Source organism: Nesoenas mayeri, assembly GCF_963082525.1.
Source record: "Nesoenas mayeri genome assembly, chromosome: Z".
Classification (NCBI taxonomy): domain Eukaryota; kingdom Metazoa; phylum Chordata; class Aves; order Columbiformes; family Columbidae; genus Nesoenas; species Nesoenas mayeri.
Genome location: NC_137542.1, coordinates 76,448,253 through 76,467,125, shown reverse-complemented (window position 1 = coordinate 76,467,125; position 18,873 = coordinate 76,448,253). Strand labels below are relative to the sequence as shown.

Here is an 18,873-nt window from a genome sequence, read left to right as displayed (position 1 = left end):
GCCTAGTGCTGGCTCATGGTCACCCTGCTGTCCCCAGGACCCCCAGCTCGCTTTCCCCTACGCTGCTCACCAAAACCATTCGAAACAGCGGGTTATCCATGAATAGATTGCAACCTAAAAAAAACAACCAAAAAAAGGCAATTCGGCCATTTTTATTCAGTGACCTTGGAGAACGTTGAATGTTGAACCCTCTGGCTGGCACTCAAGAAGACCTTGTTGGCTTCTCAAAGTGATGAGTCGGGAGATTTCGGTGAAACGCGTGTTTTTGTGGCAGGGTTAAGGCTGGCGCGTACGACCATGATTAAGTGTTGCAATTTGGGTTGTTGAGGAAATGCTTGGCAGGAGGAGATGACTCTTTAGAGTAGCATCCTTGAAATAAGTGCCCTCAGTGGCTCTTAACAGTGGCAATTTTCCTTTGAATTTGTAATTATCTGTCATGTTTGACTGTTGACACAACTCGCAGCCTTTTGCAGCTGCGTGTGGGCGTGCAGTTCGATGCAAGCTTGATTTTTGTCCAAAATCAGTGAGGTTGCCTCATCTCTGTGTATTTTCCACCCTTCTCTCAACTCGCTCCAGCACCTCAAGGCCTTTCTTGGTGTGAGGTGATCCCGCCACCCCTCTGGCCACCATTTTGAGCCCTGAGGTGATTCTGGTGCCCCCAGGGCTGCCATTTTGAGCCCTGAGGTGATTCTGGTGCCCCCAGGGCTGCCATTTTGAGCCCTGAGGTGATTCTGGTGCCCCCAGGGCTGCCATTTTGAGCCCTGAGGTGATTCTGGTGCCCCTGGTGCCGCCATTTTGAGCCCTGAGGTGATTCTGGTGCCGCCATTTTGAGCCCTGAGGTGATTCTGGTGCCCCTGGTACCACCATTTTGAGCCCTGAAGTGATTCTGGTGCCGCCATTTTGAGCCCTGAGGTGATTCTGGTGCCCCTGGTGCCGCCATTTTGAGCCCTGAGGTGATTCTGGTGCCGCCATTTTGAGCCCTGAGGTGATTCTGGTGCCACCATTTTGAGCCCTGAGGTGATTCTGGTGTTGCCATTTTGAGCCCTGAGGTGATTCTGGTGCCGCCACTTTGAGCCCTGAGGTGATTCTGCTGCCGCCATTTTGAGCCCTGAGGTGATTCTGGTGCCGCCACTTTGAGCCCTGAGGTGATTCTGCTGCCGCCATTTTGAGCCCTGAGGTGATTCTGGTGCCCAATTCAGCCAACCCCCCAGATCCTTTTCCACCAGGCACCTTTCCAAACCAATTCTCCGGAGCAATAACAGTTTAAACCTACAAAACCTGAAGGTTTTTGGAGGTGGAACCTATGAGCGTATTGTGAGATGCGCGTCAGCTCCTGGGCTCGCTCAGCGTTCCAAGGAAAGACGCTTGAAAGCTTTAATTCAAACTCTGGCATTTCTTCCCTGTGATTTATACATTTCATTTTGATTTGAGTACGTTCTTTGTTAGGAGCTTTTACTCAAGAATGAAAGTCAGGGGAAAAGCCGAGATATTTGTTTGGGCTTTGATCGTGCAGGAATTGCTTTTCTGAAGTGATGGCTGTTTAGCTCTTCTTCTCGCTCCCCCTGCAAAGCCTGGCTTTACATAACGGAGATTATTATATATTTACTTTCTCACCTGTTCCATTCGCCTCCTCTGTAGCTGTACGGGAGCTTATATATCAAAGCACATCACTTTGAATGAGATGCTGAGATAAGAATTAAGAATCTTTCCCCAATCCCTTCTTATATTGTTTTTCTCCAAGCATTTTATTTCAAAAATCACTCAAAACAACCAACGCAAGCCCTGAAAAGCCGCAAGTCTAACTCTGCGCTTACTTTGTAACGTATCTATTTCTCTTTTCGAAGGTATCGTGCTTGTTGCCATCAATCCCTACGAGCAGCTGCCCATCTACGAGCAAGATGTCATCTACGCGTACAGCGGCCAAAACGTGGGCGATATGGACCCGCACATCTTCGCCGTGGCCGAGGAGGCCTACAAGCAGATGGCCAGGTGAGCCCAAAACTCAGTATTACCAGCGCGCCACGGTAGCGACGTTGCTAATTTCTAATTAATTCCACGGTGTCAGCTGGTGAGACCGACAGGCTGGGCCGACAGGGATCTCCGCGGCCCTCACAAACTCAACGTGATCCACACAACCGCCATTCAGACGGGGGATCTTTCTGTTGCCGCTTGGATGAGTTTCCTGGCAGAAATTCAAACCGCTCTGCAAATGTCATGTTTAATAGCTCCGAGGAAACCGCATTTCAGATAATTTAGTGAGATAAGCAGGCTGAACTCAGTTGTTCTATGATTTTTGAGTTAGGACGTGACCAGTAGATATTTAGAGATATTTATAGGTCCTTCAAAGCGGAGTTTTCACCAGGTGAACGTGGCGTGAGTTTCCATTTGTGTTTATTGTGTTGCCGAGGACAGATTTTGTTCTTACAAAAGAGAATTTGAGTGGAAGCTTCAAATTGTTGCACCGGGAATCATTTGATTATAGTTGTCTGGACTCCAACAGTGTGTTTAGATTTGCTTGTGGATAAACTGATTATTTGTCCAGCCCCGGCTTTTAATGGCAAAAATAAGCGCTGAACCGTTTACCAAGGGTTTCAACCCATTTTCTGCCCCGTTTTGGTTGGAAGTGGCGATTTAAGATGCGTTTCTAATCCAAGATGAGCCAGAGTTCCTGACCAACGTGGAACCGGCGCAAAACCATCACTTGTTTTGCTTTAAAATTATGATATTGTGTCTGGTACATTGTATAGATGGGGATTAAAACTCCAACCTGCAATCTCAGAAGGTCAAATTTACAATGGTGTTGAGAGCAGGGAAACAATCTCTGGTGAACCTCTTGCCTTTATTTATCTATATAAGTGTGTTTATGCATATAGAGGATTTTATATACAGAAAAAAATAGATTTAGTCATTCTAATAGCAAATCAAGTGCAATTTAGACACGTCCATGGGTTTATATTAATGCAGTTTTGCAGCACTTGATTAACTGACTCATTAAGCTGCTTCCTTGAGATCAAACGCCACACTGGCGTAAGAAACCCTTAAAAAATACGTTGTTGAAACGACGCTTTAGGCTTTTTTGGGACCGGTTATATTTTGAGCATCCTGAAAAATCATGCTAGGGCTTATTTTCAGGGTAGGGCTTATTTTAGGGGCAAGAGGGTATTAAACTAGTGTAAGTTGGGGAATGAACCAGTGTAAGTTGGGGAATGAACTATTAGAGAGCAGCGTATGAATGCGTATGAATGAACTATTAGAGAGATCTGGGATTCTGTGAGAACACCCGGGCTGCCCCGGAGATCCAGCACAAATGCTGCTTTGCTTCTCGCTTTTCTCTGCGGAACAAAAGCTCCCTTGTGTGTCCCAGTGCGGCGGTGGCTCCGATTCCCTCCCGTGTCATCGCTTTGGGCAGGAGCCCGGAGTTCCGCCAAAATATTCCCCTCGCAACTTGATTTCTCTCCATAAAAACATCTCAGCGGTTGCTGCCACTTCTGTGGATGCGACCAAAATTTGGACGGTGATGCTGCGACTCCCTATTAGAAAAATCACAGCTGAAGTGCTCAAATAGAGAATATATTTGTGCAGCTTTTCTATCGTTGGCTCCATCTCTTGATTTTGTACCCGTTAGGTTCATCTGCACACAAACCAGGACTTTAAAAGCCTCCTAAGAAGTGGGTGAAACGCTGCGGTTTATATTCGCTTGCGCATCCTTCAGGGCGATGCTTTGTGATGTCCACAAAGTTGTCGTGTCACCGGAGTCGTAATTAAACATTCAGGATGGTGTTGACGAGCATCGTAATTACACGGGAGCACAAAGCCCTTGTCCACCTCCCGGCCGCCGCTTCTTGTCCCGTGTCCTCACTGAACTTCCTGAGACCTCGGGGTGGAGAATTTGGTCCTGTTGATTTCTGAAAATCTGGGATTTTCCTTATGTATATCAACCGTAATTAATTAGATGGTAGCGTTTTAAAAGCACCGGTGGCTGATGATGGTTGAGGTGATGAAGGAGCTCAGCGCTGGGGAGGCCAAACCTCGAATCATGGGGGCAGTTTTGGGCCATTCACTTCAGGGCTCAAAATGGCGGCACCAGAATCACCTCAGGGCTCAAAATGGCGGCACCAGAATCACCTCAGAGCTCGAAATGGCGGCACCAGAGTCACCTCAGGGCTCGAAATGGCGGCCCTAGGGGCATCAGAATCACCTCAGGGCTCAAAATGGTGGCACCAGAATCACCTCAGGGCTCAAAATGGCAGCCCTGGGGGCACCAGAATCACCTCAGGGCTCAAAATGGCGGCCAGAGGGGTGGCGGCATCACCTCCCAAGAAAGGCCTTGAGGTGCTGGAGCGAGTGGAGAGAAGGGAACGGAGCTGGGGAAGGGGCTGGAGCACAAGTGTGATGGGAGCGGCTGAGGGACCTGGGGGGTTCAGCTGGAGAACAGGAGCTGAGGGGACACAGGGACACACAGAAACGGCCTCAAGTTGCACCAGGGGAGGTTGAGGTTGGATCTGGGGAACAATTTCTTCCCCAAAGGGCTGTGGGGCATTGGAACAGGCTGCCCAGGGCAGTGCTGGAGTCACCATCCCTGGAGGGGCTGAAAATACACACAGATGAGGTTCTTAGTGACATCGGTCAGTGCCAGGGGTGGGTTAATGGTTGGACTTGATCTTGAGGGTCTTTTTCCAAACATAACAATTATATGATTCTTTTACCCTCTTCCTGGGACTGCCATGGGGTGGAAGAACAACCACCTTGTCCTCCTGGTGCCTGCAGAGCTCAACTCCTGCGGTTGCAAGCGCGTGGAGCAGAAAACCCCTGTGATCCTTACCCTGTGCGATCTTTTTTGGGAGGATGCCATCTCCATTTTCAGCGCCACCAAGCTCCACATCCGCTTGGGTGGGAGCCGGCGACGCTCGGGTGTGCAATCCCAGCGCCAAAAAGAGCATCAGGGTACCAGAGAACCGCTAAAATTGGCCGGGCGCGTGTTTTGCTCTCGTTAAAACCAGCAGACAAAAGAATCGCTGACCTCATTTGAGCGCGGCCGAGGACTTTGTGTTCTTCCCTAAAGCATAAATCCCGGGAGAAGCTCGTCCTTCCCGCCGGCCCTTGGGATTTGGTGCAAAGATTGGAGCCAGCTCAGCTTTTTGTAGGAACTTTGAGTACGTGGGATTTTCTTTGCTTGTTGAAGGGGCTTTTCCAGGCGACGGCACAAAACGATGGGGTGGGGGAAGTAATTTAATGAGCTCCCACCACTCTTGTAGGAGTAACTGGTTTGCTGGAGCGTCGCGTAAAAGCGCGCGCGAAGACGCTTGAATTTGCGGCGTGGTGTTTGATCTCAACATTAGACGCATCAGATTGATATTCATATGAATGAGGTAGCTGCAGAAATAAGGTGAATTTGCACGTTACTTCGAGCATCACACCGCGTGCTCATCCTTTCCCTTTTGGGGCAAAACTGGTGCTTTTATGCGTTTTCGCAGCAATTGAGCGACTCAAACCCATATTTTCCCTCTGGCTCTTTGCTAAAACCCAGGTGTGTGTCAGCAAATCGTCTCCGAAGCTGCGCAGGGTGAACCCCGGGGGGTTTGTCACCATCTCATCATCTCATGTAAGACCCTGGATGGGCTGTGTGTGATCTAACGTCCCCCCTGCAACATTTGGGTGACGTTACACCAGCTTTTGGTGTTGCCGGAATGGGATATTGCGGATAAATAATAGCACTGGAAAAGCCGTTAATATGTTGCTGCTCACTTTGGCACTGATGGTAATTAAATTATTGCCGTTTTATATATCGCTAACACCGTGGTTAAATAGCTACGCTTTTTTAACCTCCACAATTCTATTAGAGCCTATTGTGCATCGAGGCTTTATGGGTCTTTTAGTTACGGTCAGGCTAAATTCAAACTACAATACTTAAAGCATTTTTAATCTTCAGCTTGCTTTATGGACACTAATCCTCTGAGCATCCCCAAAGAAGTAGGTTAAATATGATTTTCGTGGTGGAAATACAGGGAGACTCATCGACTCGCTCCGCCACGTGGAGAATTAGTGTCGGATCCGGGATTAGAGCTGGAGCAACCCTGGATTTGGTTCTGGTTTGGATTTCTGCACCTTGGTGCTTTTCTAATTATCTCTGATGGACGGAGGTTGTAGTTTGGGTCATTATATTAATTTTCCAGGCTGTGGTTCATCTTGGTTGTCCATGAAGGTGATCACTGCAGAGGTGAAACTTCTCACCTATTTAATAGATAAATGATGATAAATCACTGGTGTCGCCTGTCCTGGGAACTACTGCTAAGGGTTTATCTAACATACTTGTGGTTTTGGTGTGTAGTCTTAGTTTCTTTGGAGCTGGAATTGCTTTTTCTCTGTTGGGTTCATGTGTCTGGTGGGTCGTGCTACAAAAACAGCTTGAACACCCCTGAGCGGCTCTGGGGAGCCAAACGTTGAATCTGGAAGCAGTTTTGGGCCCCTCACCTCAGGGCTCAAAATGGTGACACCAGAATCACCTCAGGGCTCAAAATGGCGGCAGCAGAATCACCTCAGGGCTCAAAATGGCGGCACCAGAATCACCTCAGGGCTCAAAATGGTGACACTAGAATCACCTCAGGGCTCAAAATGGTGGTACCAGGGGCACCAGAGTCACCTCAGGGCTCAAAATGGTGGCACCAGAATCACCTCAGGGCTCAAAATGGTGGTACCAGGGACACCAGAGTCACCTCAGGGCTCGAAATGGCGGCACCAGAGTCACCTCAGGGCTCGAAATGGTGGTACCAGGGGCACCAGAGTCACCTCAGGGCTCAAAATGGCTGCACCAGAATCACCTCAGGGCTCGAAATGGCGGCCCTGGGGGCACCAGAATCACCTCAGGGCTCAAAATGGCAGTACCAGAATCACTTTGGGACTCAAAATGGCAGCACTAGAATCACCTCAGGGCTCGAAATGGCGGCCCTAGGGGCACCAGAGTCACCTCAGGGCTCAAAATGGCGGTACCAGAGTCACCTCAGGGCTCAAAATGGCGGCACCAGAATCACCTCAGGGCTCAAAATGGCGGCCAGAGGGGTGGCGGGATCACCTCCCAAGAAAGGCCTTGAGGTGCTGGAGCGAGTGGAGAGAAGGGAACGGAGCTGGGGAAGGGGCTGGAGCACAAGTGTGATGGAGCGGCTGAGGGACCTGTGGGGTTTAGCTGGAGAACAGGAGCTGAGCGGACACAGGGACACACAGAAACGTGCAGATGTGGGGAGATCGCGTGTTAATATTGTACAAAACGTGCATAAAGATCCATCTTTTAAACGAAGCGTGAATACGCGTTGGTTTGGCCGGAGTCTTGGCAGGAGCAGTTGTGTCCTTTAAATCCATTATATTTTTCCTTTGTGTTATTTTTGTCAAAGTTTTAACCAGATGTATGAAAATACTTCTATAATTCCCCAGGGAATCAAACGAATTCTGCTGTTCCTAATTTTAGGGTGCTTGATTTCACAATTTCAATAGTTTTTCATGTATTTGGAGCTCAGAGGAACCTTCCTGGGTATTTATGTTCTAATAGCTCAGCAGTAAGACTACTTGAGTGAATTTTGCACCTAATTGCCCGTGCTTCGTTAAGCAAAAGCTCAAATGCTTGAGTGAAAGCATTGGAGGGAGGTTAAATATATAATATTAGAGCTGAAATTCAGCCAATGATTGTTAATAGTTCTCTAGCTGAATGTCAAGCAGCATATTGTGACGTTATAAGGTGGATGGACGGTCAGAGCATCCTTTAGATTTTAATTAACGTTTAGCACAATTGTGGATTCTTCACCATTGGACTCAATGATCTTGAGGGTCATTTCCAACCAAAATAATGATTAGTTTGGTAAAATCCAGAGTAAATCCGGCACCTGGGCGGTGAGAAGACGAGAGAGACGCGGCTGCGTGAAGATGGTTGCGTGATGCAAACAGACTATTAACAAGCAAATTAACTAGGTTAATAAGCTTCTTGTCTCTGCCGCCACAGGGATGAGAAGAACCAATCCATCATCGTCAGCGGGGAATCGGGTGCGGGGAAGACGGTTTCTGCCAAATACGCCATGCGCTTCTTCGCAACCGTGGGCGGCTCTGCCAGCGACACCAACATCGAAGCCAAAGTCCTTGCGTCGAGCCCAATTATGGAGGTAAAACCCACGTATTTTCCATTGTCCTTCTTATTGCGATCACTGTGTGTCCCCAGAAGTGACTAAAACGGCTTTAACTTCATCTGCTTGACGAAGAAATGAAAAATCAACCTTTCATCTTTTTACGCAGGCAATTGGAAACGCCAAAACAACCAGGAACGACAACAGCAGCCGCTTTGGGAAATACATTCAGATCGGCTTCGATAAAAGATACCACATCATCGGCGCCAACATGAGGACGTATCTGCTGGAAAAATCCCGCGTTGTTTTCCAGGTGAGTTGGTCTGTCTTTTGGATCCTGTGGTTTTGATTTCCGTGCGTTAGGACAAGGGTGGCACCTCCTTTTTCCCATGTACCACAAGGTTCCCACCTTCTTGGTGGCGCTGAGGAGACTGATGAATATATTGAACAATCCCGGCCCCAGCGCTGCCCCTGAGGCACCGCACCAGATCCAGGCCTCAAATGGACTCTGCCCCATTGGCCACGAGGGCGGTCAGGATGGGAGCACAACCATAACCTCTTCTCACCCCTGAATTTACTGTTTTCCCCCCGTAGGCAGAGGACGAGCGCAACTACCACATCTTCTACCAGCTTTGCGCCTCAGCGAGTCTTCCGGAGTTCAAAGAGCTTGGCCTAAGTACGTGGTTCCACCTCCCTCGCGTATCCGCAAAACGCAACGACGCCGAAAAGCGATTTGCTCCGAAATTTGAGATGTTTGACTTTGGTGCAGGGAATTAATAGGTCGGGGGGGGGTTTCGTGAGTGCAATTCTTTACCATTTCTTTATTTCGAGGGATTTTTCATGACTGATGTCGCACCAGACGTATCAGCCCGTATATTGAGATGAGTAGTCAAACCTCAAATTTAACTCCTGTGAGCTGTACCAATCAACCTTTTCTCCCTATTTTTGTCCAAAACTATGAGTATATTGCTATAAAACCCCACTTTTTATTAGGGAGAGAGCAGCATTCTATTTTATTCTATTTTTCCACATCAAAAGCAAGAGCTGTTGCTTTTCCTTTGTGTCTTGCACACACAAATAATTATTGTTACTCATTTTCACCGCGAATCAAAGCGGGTTGTGCTCATTAAACTCATTAACACCACGCGTTCCATCATTAGCTGGGTGAATTTCTATTGTGCTGGCGAAACCGGGACGGACATCAGCACCGAAACCTCCGCGTCCCGGCGCTTTTTGTGCCAAAAAGAACTCAATGTTTTTCTTACAACCTGAAATTACAGCTAATGCAAAAACCCACGGGAGGGCTGGGAAGGGGTGGGGACTTTCTGGTGCCAACGAGTCTAAAACTAAGCGCAGATTGCAGTGATTTTAAAGGTTACCAGCATGAACACAAAGTCGACTGGTTTTTCGTGATACTTATATGTTGGGAGTTTGAAACGAACCGAAGCTGGTGCTGAGAACTCTGGCTTCCAGTTCTCACCTTTGGGTGCGAATCTTGATGGTTTGGGCCTCAAATCAAGCCTTGGTTTATGGACAAGGCGATTGCGGTTCTAAATCCTGCGGTCTCTTCTTGTTGCGTCTCGTTTCAAACGCCCCTCGCTCTTCAAATCTGCTGCTTGTCGCTGATGTGTTTCTTCTTGTTCTCCTCTCCTAGCGTGCGCCGAAGACTTTTTCTACACGTCTCAGGGAGGCGACACGTCCATCGACGGTGTGGACGACGCCGACGACTTGGAGAAAACCAGGCACGCCTTCACCCTGCTTGGTAAGCGCTTGGAGAAGCCTCTTGCAAATGATTTTGGGCTGAATTCTGCAGCTATCCTGTCATACTAAGTGCAAAAAACCCACCTTCCCACTGAGCTAGTTGGCTTTACCTTGTTCTTTAGTAGCGGTAGAAGTTTTTCTTGCAGACCAACCTGTTGTGAAGACGTAACGAGGTGGGTGGATGGTGGCAGAGCGGTGGATGTGATCTGCTTTGACTTGAGTGAGGCACTGACACAGTGTCCCCCAGCATCCTCACAGCTGAACTGAGGGAGTGCGGGCTGGATGAGCGGGGAGTGAGGTGGAGTGTGAACTGGCTGAAGGGAAGAAGCCAGAGAGTCGTGGTCAATGGGGCAGAGTCCAGACCTGGACAGGCTGGAGAGCTGGGCAGGAAAATGGAATGAAATAGAACAAGGGCAAGTGTAGAGTCTTGAATCTGGGCAGGAACAACCCCAGGTTCAGTGTAAGTTGGGAATGAGCTGTTGGAGAGCAGTGAAAAGGGAGCTGGGGGTCCTGGGGACAGCAGGGTGACCATGAGCCAGCACTGGGCCCTTGTGGCCAGGAAGCCAATGGGACCTGGGGTGGGTTAGAAGGGGGTGGTCAGTAGGTCCGAGAGGTTCTCCTGCCCCTCTGCTCTGCCCTGGGGAGACCACACCTGGAATCTTGTGTCCAGTTGTGGCCCCTCAGTTCCAGCAGGACAGGGAACTGCTGGAGAGAGTCCAGCGCAGCCACCAAGATGCTGAAGGGAGTGGAGCATCTCCCGTGTGAGGAAAGGCTGAGGGAGCTGGGGCTCTGGAGATGGACAAGAGGACACTGAGGGGGGACTCATTCATGTTTACAGATCTATAAAGGGTGAGTGTCAGGAGGATGGAGCCAGGCTCTTCTGGGTGACAACCAATGACAGGACAAGGGGCAATGGGTTCAAACTGGAACACAAAAGGTTCCACTTAAATATGAGAAGAAACTTGTTGGAGGTGAAGGTGTCAGAGCCTGGCCCAGGCTGCCCAGGGGGTTGTGGAGTCTCTTTTTGTGCAGACATTCCAACCCGCCTGGACACCTTCCTGTGTAACCTCATCTGGGTGTTCCTGCTCCATGAGAGGACTGCACTGGGTGAGCTTTCAGGTCCCTTCAATCCCTAATATTCTGGGATTCTGTGAAATGGAGGAGGACGCCGAATTTCAATTCAGAGAAACCCAAATAAACCATTTTGGAGTCAAAGCTGCTTTGCAGCTATTTCTTACCCTATTTCCAGGCTCTCACTGTACAGTTCAATCTGTATTCAGGTTGAGGGTGATGTCACTTCTCGGACTATCGCAGGATTGTACCGAGCAGCTGATTCCTGAGCCAAGGGTCTCATCTTCACCCTCCTCTTGTCCAGCTTGTGCAACTTATATCTCATAATTACTCAGTAAATATATGATGCCTCTTGTTGCTCCAAACTTGCCCACGGGACTATAACCCCCAGGGGACCTTGTCCCCATCCCTTTGCCACACGAGATGTCACTTTGGTCCTTTTCTCTGCCTCCCCCAACTCTCCTTGTGTTCAGGGCCTGGTGAAATTACTCCTGCACTCTCCTGCCTTATTATGTGTAACAAGAAGTCAGATTTATCTGCAAATCCCCACCCTAGGCAGGCTTAACTCCAATTAAGAATGCCAAGCACCAGAGTGTTGCTCCTTTTAGTAACCTTGAAACGTTTCTCACTGTGCTGATAACAGAAAAGTCCCGAGAGAGCGAGCGAGAGAAAGAGAAAGAGAAGCTCTTGATAATTCAAAACCCAGCAGGTGCTGTCTCAGACCTTGGGTGGATAATTAGGACACTAGAACTGAACATAAAACAGGCCTAGAAACCCAACAGGGATGAAAAAATGCAAGATATGGCAAGAAAACTTTGTGTAGGTTGCTGCTGAGCAAAGGCCCTGCTGGGAATACCTGCAAAAATCTGCTAGAAAATATATATATATATAGCAATAACATCTACTCCCGGTGTAGAAGCAACGGTAGAATCCTTGTTTTCATGCGTTATCTCTATAGTGTGAAACCCACACGTGATAAAACGCCTTTGATACAACCATTAGGGGTAAAGAAAGACCATGAGGAGCTCCCGTTGTGTCACATTTGAGCGATGACTTAACGCCGGATTGATTGGGAGCGGTCTGATAATTCTCCACAGTGCCGGAAGGAAACCAAACCGAATAAACCAAAATATGAATAAACCAATTGGTTTGAATAAACCGAAACCCACCGTTTGTTTTGCGGTGCCACAATCACCTGTCGTTTGTTCCCATAGGTGTGAAGGAGTCTCACCAGACGACCATTTTCCGCATCATCGCTGCCATTCTGCACCTCGGCAACTTGGAAATCCAAGGGGAACGGGACGGCGACACCTGTAGCGTCTCGGTATGTTGGCTCATATATGGATATATTGAGCGGATCCTTTGGTAGAAAACCCTTTCCCTCCTCGTTTTCTTTTCTATTTTTGCAAACACATCATAATTTCATGCTTGTTTTGCTTTTTAACTGGGAGATAGCGCATTATGTCTCCACTCAAGCCAGCCTGTGAGCAAAACCATTCAAAGCTCAGTGACCGCCTTACATCCTAAATCATCTTTAAATCTGTTGAGTTTTAGAATGCACTGGAGAAAAGGAAGTTCAGCTTTCATTTAATTGATTCTGCAAAACACAAACCCTTCTGTTAATGCGCGTTTTGCATCTTTGCTATTCAAAATGGGGTCGGTTTGTAAAAGGCCGGTGGAACGGCGTACCCGGAGCTTTAATTGAGGGTTAATTAAGGTTGCTCAGAAGGAGCGTGCGGTTGCAGCTCAAGGAGGAGTAAAGTGGAGACAATCACCGTGGAAATCTGGTTTTTGATGAGGTTTAAGACCTCAAAAATAGAGCAGAGGAAAACCATGGGTTGTCCCACCACGTAGAGCTCCACATGAGCCATGTCCTCCACGTCCACGAAGACCAACGCAACTGGACGAGCCCTCTGTCCTTACACAGTATTTCCCTAAATAATCATTAAATACTAATTCCTTGCACTGATTTGAAGATTCAGTGTTCAAACTCCATTTCTGGAGTGTCGCCAACCTGCTGATCTGACCTCTCATTCCCCCTCCAGAGTGAGGACGAGCACTTGGCCAACTTTTGCGCTTTGCTGGGCCTGGAGCACGGCCAGATGCAGCACTGGCTTTGCCATCGCAAGCTCGTCACCACGGCCGAGACCTACGTGAAGAACATGTCCGTGCAGCAGGTGCTCAACGCCCGCGACGCCTTGGCCAAGCACATCTACGCTCAGCTCTTCAACTGGATCGTGCAGCACATCAACAAGGCCCTGCACACCACCGTCAAGCAGCACTCCTTCATCGGCGTGCTCGATATCTATGGGTAGGCATGACTTTATTAGGCCTTCCTGATTTATCTCACCCTTCTGGTCGTGCACGCTTGACCTCGTCTTATGGCAGGAGATGGGAATCATAGAAAAGGTCGCGAAAAGCGTGGTCGTGATATCATAGAATCGTAGTTTGGGTTGGAAAGGACCTTCAAGTGTCATCTAGTCCAACCTCCACGCAATGAGCATCTGGTTGCAACAATACGTGGTTTGAAGTTTCAGTCCTCCCTTAGGTTTTGAAGCCCCGACGTGGAAACAGTGTATGAAAGATGCACTTGAGCGCTGGCTTTTGGGATGTATCTCTCGTGCTGTTCCCGTTGGGGATTTCTGTCCCTCGTGCTGTTTAACGCATCAAGCTTAAAGATGAGCTGAGTGTAAATCGTAGAGTCATTTTGGTCGGAAGAGGTCTTCAGGATCATGTCCAACTGTTAACCCAACCCTGGTACTAAACCGTGGTCCTGAAAACCTTTAGCTGTGGCCCTCGGACCCTCAGGCATCATCCTCAGAACTTTGCCTGTGGCCCCAAGACCCTCAAACGTGGTCCTCAGAACCTCAGCCATGGTCCTCAGACCCTCAGCCATCGTCCTCAGAACTTTGCCTGTGGCTCCAAGACCCTCAAACATGGTCCTCAGACCCTCAGCCATGGTCCTGAGACCCTCACCCATGGCCCTAGGACCCTCAACTATTGTCCTCAGAACCTTGCCCACGGCCCCAAGACCCTCAAACGTGGTCCTCAGAACCTCACCCATGGTCCTAGGACCCTCAGCCATAGCCCTGAGACCCTCAACCATCATCCTCAGAACCTTGCACGTGGCCCCAAGACCCTCAAATATGGTCCTCAGAACCTCAGCCATGGCCCTGAGACCCTCAACCATCGTCCTCAGAACTTTGCCTGTGGCCCCAAGACCCTCAAACGTGGTCCTAAGACCCTCAGCCATGGTCCTGAGACCCTCACCCATGGTCCTCAGACCCTCAGCCATCGTCCTCAGAACTTTGCCCGTGGCCCTAAGACCCTCAAACGTGGTCCTCAGAACCTCAGCCATGGTCCTGAGACCCTCATCCATGGTCCTAGGACCCTCAACTATCGTCCTCAGAACCTTGCCTGTGGCCCCCAGACCCTCAAGTGTGGCCCCCAGACCCTCAAGTGTGGCCCCCAGACCCTCAAGTGTGGCCCCCAGACCCTCAAATGTGGCCCCCAGACCCTCAAATGTGGCCCCCAGACCCTCAAATGTGGCCCTCAGACCCTCACCCATGGTCCTAGGACCCTCATCCATGGTCCTGAGACCCTCACCCATGGTCCTCAGAACCCCAACCATGGCCCTGAGACCCTCACCCATGGTCTTGAGACCCTCACCCATGGCCCTGAGGTTCTCAAACCTGGTTCAATGCAGAAAGCCGAATGTCTGAGTTACAAAACCAACCGCAGTCTTTCCAAAATCAGAATCAAAGGAGACTTGAGGATAACGCTCATGAAAGATTAAGCTTGAAAACCTGTTAGTGTGGAAGAAAAACCTTTCTTAGCCGCGCGTCTCCTGTGCGTCACGTCCCGCCGATGCTTTTACCGCGCCGGTGTCACCGCGGGGTATGAAGTTTGGGGTTCTTTTCTCCATAGAGACCTGCAGATCCCATGGCAAGAAGTAGATTTGCAGAGGGTGTCCCCATGGGTGGGATTTCTGGAGACAGGGTCCAAATGCAAAGTACAGAGGTTGTGGGGTTTATCTCCTAATTCTCAACCTTTCGTCTTTATTCCTCTGCTGGTTTTGGGGTGAGAGGGCAAAGCGTTAACACTTAATTAGCGACTTGGTGAAATCTTCCTTGGAGTTGACGTTGTGCAGCTGCTCAACCCCTCAGGGTTCGTAAATCACATCTGGTGCCTCCTGAGTGGAAAAAGAGTTTCCCCTCCCGTATCTTTTGATCGTCGTGTTTTCCGTCTCTGTTTTAATTAAGTCTTTTCTTGCCCTGTTGCTCCCATGATGAACCTACAGGAGTTATTTCCATTGAAATCGCGTCCCTTTAGTTGCGGAGAGCTGACGATGCCTCGGTGCGGCGGCTGCGAGACCGAGGTCAAGAAGCTCTTTGGGGACGTGTTCACCATCGAGACTCTCGGCATGTGTTTAACACAAATATTAATTAATCCCAGGTGCTTGGTGATACCTGAGGAACAGCTTCATCGTGTGCAGAACAGCCAGCTGGTCCTCAGAAAGTGCTAGAAATACTCATTTTGGGCTAAAACCAACAAGTTTCACGTCTTTAATACTTTATACTGTTCTGCCACCTCCTCCTGTGCTATCAGGGATAAAATACAGAAGCTATAATGAATTTAATACCTTTTTTTTTCCACGTTAAAAATACCACATCGGGTCTTTCGGGGCAGCTCCTGTTTCTCCGTCACCTTCGCGGCGAATATATTTGGATTTAATATTTCATAATCTTTTTTTCCCTGAGAGAGGCTGTTACTTTTCTCATCTCGGCGCTTCCACCTGATGGGCAAGAAGCTGCAGTCACACCAAATATCTCAACCGTGCGTACAAGGGACATTTTGAATCCCCGGAGTCTTAGGGAGACGTGACGCTTAAAGTAGATTTCTTCTTGGCCATGAAGCTTAACGTTGATTTATTCCTCGCTTTGCAGGTTTGAAAAGTTTGAGGTGAACAGCTTCGAGCAGTTTTGCATCAACTACGCCAACGAAAAGCTCCAGCAGCAGTTCAACTTGGTAAGGTCGGCTTGGAAACCGCCAAGTGCCGCGGGGTAGTTTGAAACCGGCTCAAACGCGGCGACGCCAACGTTTTGGGGTCTATCTAACGCTGTTAAAACCGAAAAGCGAATTATGGATCGTATTTGCGCTATTCAGATCTCACTTAGGGTGTCCAACTAGTGCTTCTGACGCTTAGAAATTCAAACTCCGAGGTGACGCTTGAAGAGGTTTTCAAAAGCCATCTTTGAAGAAGTATTTTTTAATATGATTAGAGTAGCTCCGAAATAGAGACAATTTATCCACTTGGACAGAGGTCTGAGATATATAAGCTGTTCAAAGATGATTTTTATTCAAGTTTTTAATAAGAATCTACAATAGAAAGATGCCACTGTTGATATCCTTTGTGGACTTTGTGAAGGTCCCGACTCGTCATCTTGCTGCAGGTCACTACTTTAATTAGCAAAACACTAATAAAGGACAGACAGGGCAGTTTTCCCAGCCCTAGAGATATAAATATCATTGCCGCTTCAATATTTGGCTCCAGCTTAAACGGAGTGACAGCTTCAGTCATTTTCTGGTTGAAAGTCATAAAACCTTCTATTTTTATTTCTCTCCTTGGTTTCTTAGTGTGATGCTTCTTATGGCTTCGGGATGTGCCGACGGAACATTCTGGATGCGCCCAGGGAATATTCAGCTCCGGTGCGAACGGGGGCACGTCAGGTTCAGACGCCGGTCAATAACTCATCTGTTCTTTCCCCTCTTAGCACGTGTTTAAGTTGGAACAAGAAGAGTACATGAAGGAGGGAATCCCTTGGACTCTCATCGATTTCTACGATAACCAGCCCTGCATAGACCTTATAGAGGCAAAACTTGGCATCTTGGACCTGCTGGATGAAGAGTGTAAGGTAAAAAGCCTTTTCACAAAGATGTTTTGCTTTTATACGAGTTTAAAGAACGGGTTTTAACCTGTGGTAGCTTGCAGGAGGGTAACTATCTCCTTTCATGTGCGTCTCTCGGCATTTTATTTGCTTCAGGACCTTTCAGAACCTCCTTGGTAGATATTTGCTACCAACTTGGGTACCCGGTGTCATCAGAGCTCGTGTTTCTGGCCTGAGTGCACATAGGGATGGTCGTTGCTTGCGACTTTTGATTCCTTCATTCTTATCCAGGAGATGGAGTTCCTCCCCAAAATGGTGGCTTCAGGGGCACCAGAGTCACCTCAGGGTTCAAAATGGCGGCACCAGAATCACCTCAGGGCTCAAAATGGTGGCACCAGAATCACCTCAGGGCTCAAAATGGCGGCACCAGAATCACCTCAGGGCTCAAAATGGCGGCACCAGAATCACCTCAGAGCTCAAAATGGCGGCACCAGAATCACCTCAGGGCTCAAAATGGCGGCACCAGAATCACCTCAGGGCTCAAAATGGTGGCACCAGAATCACCTCAGAGCTCAAAATGGTGGCACCAGAATCACCTCAGGGCTCAAAATGGTGGCACTAGAATCACCTCGGGGCTCAAAGTGGCAGCACCAGGGGCACCAGAATCACCTCAGGGCTCAAAATGGTGGCACCACAATCACCTCGAGGCTCAAAATGGCAGCACTGGGGCACCAGAGTCACCTCAGGGCTCAAAATGGCGGCACCAGAATCACCTCAGGGCTCAAAATGACGGCACCAGAATCACCTCAGGGCTCAAAGTGGTGGTACCAGGGGCGCCAGAATCACCTCAGGGCTCAAAATGGCGGCACCAGAATCACCTCAGGGCTCAAAATGGCGGTACCAGAATCACCTCAGGGCTCAAAATGGCAGCACTGGGGCACCAGAATCACCTCAGGGCTCAAAATGGCGGCCCTGGGGGCACCAGAATCACCTTGGGGCTCAAAATGGCGGCACCAGGGGCACCAGAATCACCTCAGGGCTCTAAATGGCGGCACCAGAATCACCTCGGGGCTCAAAATGGCAGCACCAGGGGCACACAGATGAGGTTCTTAGTGACATCGCTCAGTGCTGGGGGTGGGTTAACAGTTGGACTCAATGATCTTGAGGATCTTTTCCAACCAAAATGATTCTACGATTCAGCGATCAGAGGAAAGGTTTGGAATCCTTTTCTCAGAGCACTGTCCCCGTTGGGATTTCAGGCTGACCTGTCCTTGTTGGGGACGGCCGCCGCCTGTCAAGCGACTGTTCTCCTCCGAGTGACAGGGCACAACCGGACTGTCCCAACCCACACGTCCCACCAGCTCAGCCCTCCCTGGTATGCGGACACTTTGCCCTTTTCAAATCCGATCTCAAGAAGACTCCTTCAAAATGATAACGAATTAAACTTGGTTTGATGACATTCAAATAGCGACTTAAGCAGTGCTGTCTTGGGAGGTCAGACTAGACTATCAGCTTGATATTCATTTAGTCTCCACTAAGTTCTCCAGGCTCAAACCAGCTCCTGGGCGTCGTGAAGACCATAAGGAAACAGCAACTTTGCCGTAGATCTGCCTGCTGCTCCTTTTTTCATCCATACTTCTTTTTGCATAAAGAAATGGAACACAAGATCTATCCCCCCCGCATCAAACACCAATTATCTGCATATTTACCTGTCAGTAGGGAACGCCGTCATTAATCACAGACCCTTATTACAAGCCCTGTAATTGGTTCTTTTATAATAACCTGCAAGCGTTCTCCAGCTTTATGAACATTTGAGCAAAACCTGTCAACTAAAAGCACCGGTTTATGGCTGAAAACCTTCACCCCCGCGTCATTGGCAGCAGCGTTCGGCCTCTTGGGGAGAACCAACCGCGGGACCACAATGGGGTAATTGCGAGTCGTCTCGTTAGCACGTACAACGGTGGAAAATAAACATATTCCGGGACTGAAACGGCATCGAGGGGGGTCCTGGTAACATAATGAAACATTAACGCAAATGCAGAGGGTTT

The 18,873-nt window shown here is 48.9% G+C and overlaps 1 protein-coding gene across 1 annotated transcript in view; it reads left to right on the top strand.

Moving 5' to 3' along the window:
* Nucleotides 1-18,873, top strand: part of MYO5B (myosin VB) — a 60,488-nt gene that overhangs the window by 15,317 nt on the left and 26,298 nt on the right. The window contains exons 4-12 of the mRNA XM_080363152.1: nt 1,845-1,989; nt 7,988-8,144; nt 8,275-8,418; nt 8,700-8,781; nt 9,760-9,867; nt 12,152-12,261; nt 12,983-13,248; nt 15,884-15,965; nt 16,712-16,852. Of these exons, the coding sequence (XP_080219278.1) occupies nt 1,845-1,989; nt 7,988-8,144; nt 8,275-8,418; nt 8,700-8,781; nt 9,760-9,867; nt 12,152-12,261; nt 12,983-13,248; nt 15,884-15,965; nt 16,712-16,852 (1,235 nt within the window). The remainder of the gene's footprint in view (nt 1-1,844; nt 1,990-7,987; nt 8,145-8,274; nt 8,419-8,699; nt 8,782-9,759; nt 9,868-12,151; nt 12,262-12,982; nt 13,249-15,883; nt 15,966-16,711; nt 16,853-18,873) is intronic.